At 40.5% G+C, this 6,124-nt stretch overlaps 1 protein-coding gene across 2 annotated transcripts; it reads left to right on the top strand.

Annotated features, from left to right (window-relative positions):
• Positions 1-749: 749 nt before the first annotated feature.
• tmem51b (transmembrane protein 51b) lies at positions 750-4,734 on the top strand. 2 transcript variants are annotated; one of them, XM_061687869.1, is made up of 3 exons: positions 750-1,025; positions 2,111-2,528; positions 3,497-4,734. In XM_061687869.1, the coding sequence occupies exons 2-3, from the start codon at positions 2,125-2,127 to the stop codon at positions 3,933-3,935; spliced, it is 843 nt and encodes a 280-aa protein (XP_061543853.1). In that variant the 5' UTR covers positions 750-1,025; positions 2,111-2,124; the 3' UTR covers positions 3,936-4,734. The 2 variants fall into 2 exon arrangements, with proteins under 2 accessions (XP_061543853.1, XP_061543854.1); XM_061687870.1 differs by lacking the exon at positions 750-1,025 and adding an exon at positions 1,042-1,503.
• The last annotated feature ends 1,390 nt before the right edge of the window (positions 4,735-6,124 follow it).

The following is a 6,124-nucleotide window of genomic DNA, read 5'->3' as shown; positions in this document are numbered from 1 at the left end:
GAACATGTTTTTAATTATAGTTATTGATCTTGGCAGGAAAAAAATTTTAAGGAAAAGGAAGACTCACAATTAATACACAGTTGTCTGATGACTTTCTAACCAATGAAACCATGTTAGTTTCTGGTATGATTTTATTACGTTATAGCATTTTAAAAATTCGCTCATGCCGCATGCAGTGTTTCCCGAAAAACCCAGAAAGATGACATCAGTGGGAGTTAAACCCTGTACTAATCACACAAAACCTAGCATCATTACTTTCAACTGATAATCACTTGTTTTGTGTCAAAATTTATATATTTATATATATATATATATATATATATATATATATATATATATATATATATTTTTTTTTTATGTTCACCAATGCCTTCTGACGGCCTTGATAAAAAAAATTAATGAATAATTCATCCATCCATCCTTTGAACCATTTATCCTCATTAGGGTCGCGGGTGTGCTGGCGCCATCTTATGTTGTATTAATAATAGTAGTCTATTTCTTTTATAATTCACTAACTGGTCATAATGAGGATTTCATCCATCCATCCATCCATCCATTTTCTGAGCCGCTTCGCCTCACTCGGGTCGCGGGCGTGCTGGATCCTATCCCAGCAATCATCGGGCAGGAGGCGGGGTGCAACAACAATGCAGGTAATTTTGGTTTTCGTGCCCCCCACAAACATGGAATGTGCCAACACTTTGCCCCCACTAGCTTTAACGTCACTGTAAGAGGGCGTGTCGTATCTGCCTACATTTCAGATCTATGCGCGCTCCGGCAGGAAACAAGGAGGTTTGCCAGGTTGAACGAAGGCGGTGGTGTGGACTAAAGTTCCTCTCAACTCATTAAAACTCTGGGATAAACACACATTCGCTGCTTTGAAATCGTACATCTGTACTGCCGAGCAACCTTCTTTTATTTGACTTGTGTTTATTATTATTATTACTATTATTATTATTATTATTATTATTATTATCTTTGCCTTCGTATGTGCGCGTGAGCTGGGCGAACACACCTGCGTGACTTAGGTAAGTCACCCATAAAGGAAGTCAACGGCTTTGTTCAATTTACGAAGGCACAGGAGACTAAATCACTTCTCGCTTTCGTTTCCTGTCGCCATGAAATGTTCAATTCAGAAGATGGCAAAATGGGCTTAAAGGTGAAAGCCATTAATTGAAAGTCCTCCCTCCTTGCTGCTGTACGTTATGTAGCATGGAAGCTAGTCTAAAGGACACCGAAGTTGTGCTAATGTAAAGTTGGCTCACTATTCGGCAGAAACCGCAGGACACTATGTGGCAGGGGTTAATGATTGATACTACATGTCGACGTGAAGAGACCGTGAATGTGTCATATCACGTTTTGATTTATTTTATTTGTTTTACAATGCGCAAACATTATCACGTTCGACTGTGTCGTTGCGAGATTGCTGAAAGAAGTCCATCGAGAGATTTGCTGATGGTGGTGGCACAATTGAGTCCGAACATGTACACTTACAACAACATACAGGTATGCAACAATCATAGTTTCTAAAGCAAAAATAAACAAAATTGTATGACCAAAAATAAGGAAAATAGAACATTCGGCAAAATATATTCAATTAATATTCCATAAACATAATGGGGCGTGCAAACATATATGGAAAGATACAGACTTATTACGGAAAAATACTGAATTAGAAAAAAAATTAGATGCAAATTACATAAATAGAAAAAAAATAGAGGAAAAAATATTTTGAGGTCACACATGATGAATACTACAAAAAGTATTAGGGAGGGGGGGGGGGGGGACAGTAGATGAGTAATACACAAATAATATACAAAAAAAAAAAGAAAAATATAACAACCAAAATACAAATACTGTACTAGGATTGGGGGTGCTGAACAATTTCGTATAGACGCCAGGCGGCGACATCAGGTGTTGTAATAGGTAACTGGGATTGTACACGTCAATTGACGTCTTTAGTTAATCTGTCCCCGTACGAGTTTAAATTCTGTTGTGGTCATGAGTGTTTTTCAGGAACTAACATTAAAAAAAATAAAATTAAAAAAAAAAAACAGCAAACAGAAACTACATGTAGTCAAAATGTGTGGAGTAACCTTGGTTTTTGTTGCAGCGCATCCTGCACGGATGTGTTCCAGTCGGGGTATTTGCGGCAGCGGCGAGCGACCCGCCAACCGGTCTTCCCGCTCCGAGAGCACCGGTTCGGGAGCTCACTATGCCCTGTGCGCCCTGGGAGTGGGCCTCATTGCGCTGGGCGTGGTCATGATCGTGTGGACGGTGATACCCGTCGACGGGGAGGCGTCGGGCGGCTCCGCCAACTCCACCGTAAATGGAGGCGATGATGACGACGACGGCAAAGAAGGGGAGCTCTCCAAGTCGTCATCGGTCGCCATGGTGCTGGTGGGCGTCGGCCTCGCCATGCTGCTGCTGTCCGTTTGTCTTGGCGTTCGGAGCAAGCGGAGAGCGAATAACAGCAGCGAGCAAACTACTGCGCCAGCTTTCATGGACCACGTGGCCGGCGAGCAGGAAGAGTGAGTACGGTGCTCTTCAGTCAGTAAAGTCCCGCCATTATCACTTTCCCTTCTCTCCAGATGTTTATTATTTACTCATTTCTAAAAGGGTCACAATTAATCGATTCAAAAACTAATCGATTATCAATTTAATCAACTATTTTGATCATCGTTGAGAGACTGTTTAACTTAAACTTATCAAAATCCTCGGAATTTCACCCTCTCAACAGTAAACATTCTCCGATTTCTGTAGTCTTCCATGAAAGTAGACTGATTGTGTTTTGACATTTGCAAAGATCTGCTTTTACTTTGGAAAACAACACTAAATATTTTTGCCTATTTTCTGAGGGAAAATAAGGACCAAACCAGTAACTTAATCATTATCAATTTATGTTTGTGCATTTTCTGCGCTGTCCATCTGAAATAAAGTCATCTTTTTGCATTAAGGGATAGAAATTGGATTTTTAAAAATCAGATTTGTCAATTAATTGAAAAAATAATCGACACAATATTCTATTATTAATGTTTTGGTAGTTGCACCCCTAATAGCTTGCATTTTACAAAAATAAACAATATTTATAATTTCATATTTCCCTGTGGCTAAAGCAAAGGGTGGAGAGTCTCTGTTGCCAAAATGAATGGGACTATATCATTGCCCACATCCTCTGAAATATCCACACTTCTTTTATTTCTTTCCTGTTTCATCCCTTGGAACTGTATTATAGCTACAGCGGCCAGAGCAATCCGGTTCTTCCTTGACAATTGCACCATGTCGCTTGTGGTTCATTAAAAATAATGCGGTATATGTGGCGCCTCAAAACATTTTCTGGTCAGAACACCAGGGGTTGTAGTTTTTTTGTTAAAGCGAGTTGTGTGCAAGGGTAATTTCCTGGGTGTGAGTTACCAAATATAATTTGTTCCCGTTCGCCGGCATCGCTCGGTGTGCGGCGGGGCTTTAAGGTTAGTGGTGTTTTGTCATTGTTTCTCAGAGTTCCAGATCCGGCCGCATTCAACGTTCCGAGCTACGAGGAGGTGGTCGGCAGCAGCGACTACCCCGTGCGTCAGAGCAACCTCCGCCAGAGCAACACCCACCTGCCGTCCTACGAGGACATCATCGCGGCCGTGGAGAACGAGGGCAGGGACCAGCCCGCCGAGGACTCCCCTCTCAACGACGCCGCGCCGCCCCCGCAGCCGCCCGCCGCCGCCGAGCACCAGGCCGACGCCGCCCGTCAGCCCAGCCTGCCGGCACGCGGCGCCAGCCGAGCCAGCCGCCTGCTGCGCCCCTTGCGGGTGAGGCGGATCAAGTCGGACAAGCTGCACCTGAAGGACTTCCGCATCCAAATCCGCAGCCCCACGCACAACCCCGTGACCATCGAGCCCATCACGCCGCCGCCGCAGTATGACAACAGGCCGCCGGAACTGGGCTGAATGCAATTATCTCTGGACTGATAAGACTCCTGAGGAATCCAGTTTTTCCAATGTTGGTACTAAAAAAAGTAGGTTAGATGTTGCTGGGAGCGGCCAAGGAAACCAGTCACGAGACCATCTCCTCGGCAAGGAACTTTGTCAGATGTGTTCCGTTACCACGCATTTCTGGTCCTGTGTGAGTTACATCAAAACCACCTAAATTTAAGTACAACATGTAACATTTATTATGAGGATACAAGTGTAGTGTTTCAAGGGCAAAAAAAAAAAAGGGAATTAAGTATATTAACGACGAGTGTCACGTATACAAGCTTTTCATAATGTTGTCTTAATGAAGAAGATGCACTGTGAATGAGGAATTATTTGTGAATGTGCTTTTAAATGTCTTTAAGTGGCTCAAGTTGAACATTTTCAAGCCGAATGTCCTCTTGAGGGTGTGTCGCAATACTGGAACATTAAATAAGAATATGTGGAATATTAGCTGTGGTCCTGTCATTAGGTAATGGTTTGCGTTCTTTAAGGCATTTTGTGTTGTTAAAAAAAAATCATCTTTCAGTTGCATTCTGCTTTTAATTAGACAATTTAAAGCAGCTACTTCGATGCAACGTTACTGATGCCTTGTGTGATTTTGGTTTTTTTTACCCACGCTGGAATCGGTGCTCTTTTTAGGTTGACCTCATTAATTTATTCCTTTAATCTGGACTACTGTCAAAAGGAATGGCAAATTAGAGACGCTGCAAGTGTATTTATGTTCCGAAATATTGTCTTTTATGGTCTCATAATAAAATGTACAGTATCTGTAGTTGTTTTTACATTGTACTTTTCCTTCAAATGCATCAAACTACTGCGGTCTCCGTGCGGTGTGGCTCAGAATGCATTTGTTGGTATTTAGCGCCCTGCAGTGGCTGCACGAAGCAGAAACCAAATTACTCTTTTACTGAAATGAAAAAAGGACCATAATATGATACAAGGATAGTACTTATATTGATAGTGTGGAAAGTGAACTTCAACGGGACTTGCATCTACAGTACTATTATGGACTATTAGGGCCAGGCCAAAAAAAATAAAGAAAAAAAAATACACTGGGAATTACAGTCATAATCTTAGCAGAATAGTTGTATATATTTGAGGAAAATATATATATGTTTTAGTGACGTCCAATTTTGAATAAAAGGTTGTATACACGTTCACAAGATGAGTGGTGATGGGAATATTACAAGAATAAAGTTGTTTGCTTTCTAATTTAAAAAGTAGTGTATTTTCAAGATTGAATGTTATGTTTTTGGATTAGTAATGTTACATCTATAGTCATATATTTTGAAAAAGTATATTTCGGAGATTAAAGTTGTATATGCTTGCAATTAAAGTTGTACTTTTACAAGAATAAATACATTTTGGAAAAAGTTTTAATATTTTGCTAACATTTTCAAAGAATTACATTGAAATTAGGAGTTTAATCATGCTTAATTCCTTGCAGATGGTCCTGGTGTGCGTGACTTGGCGTGCAGACGCAAATGAGGAAGAGTTTCACAACTACTGCACAGTAACTAACTCAATAAATGGCAGCGATATTCGTCATTTTTCGCAGAAGCAAAGAATATATGCCAACGAGTATTCTTATATTATCTGTCTGTATGTGTTGCTGCACCGTTTGTGTTTGCATACGAGTTCCTTAAAGTTGTGACAACACTGTGACGATCGATGCCATTCGTTAGCCCGTCGAAGGTGTTTTTTTTTTTTTCTGCACGCACGTGTTCAGCGACCAGAAGGCAAAATTGTGTGGTTGCTTTAAATATTCAAAGTGTAATTCAATTTTGTTTTGTTTCGTTTGACAGTAAACTTCAACTTAAACAGCTTGAAGCCTTTTTTTTTGTTTTGTTTACTTTGTCACTTCACTCCCGTCGTACAGCGCTTGTACAGTATCTCAAATTGTTGCTCTCAAGTCAAAGCAAAAAAAAAATAATTGGCCAAACGACGGCTCCTACCTCGAAAAACCCGTAAATCGGGTCAGTTGTATCTCAAGGCAACACTACATTAGAAACATTGAGCTAGTTAACTAACGCAATTGTACTTATAGAGCATGTAAAAACAAAAACAAAAAACAGCTGAAATAAATTGCTGCACATAATATCGAACCTGAAACACAACTAATAATAATGACAATAATAATAGTAATAATACTTTTCAATAAA

Source organism: Phycodurus eques, chromosome 10 (genome assembly GCF_024500275.1).
Source record: "Phycodurus eques isolate BA_2022a chromosome 10, UOR_Pequ_1.1, whole genome shotgun sequence".
Taxonomy (NCBI): domain Eukaryota; kingdom Metazoa; phylum Chordata; class Actinopteri; order Syngnathiformes; family Syngnathidae; genus Phycodurus; species Phycodurus eques.
This window is presented reverse-complemented; position numbering and strand designations above follow the sequence as displayed.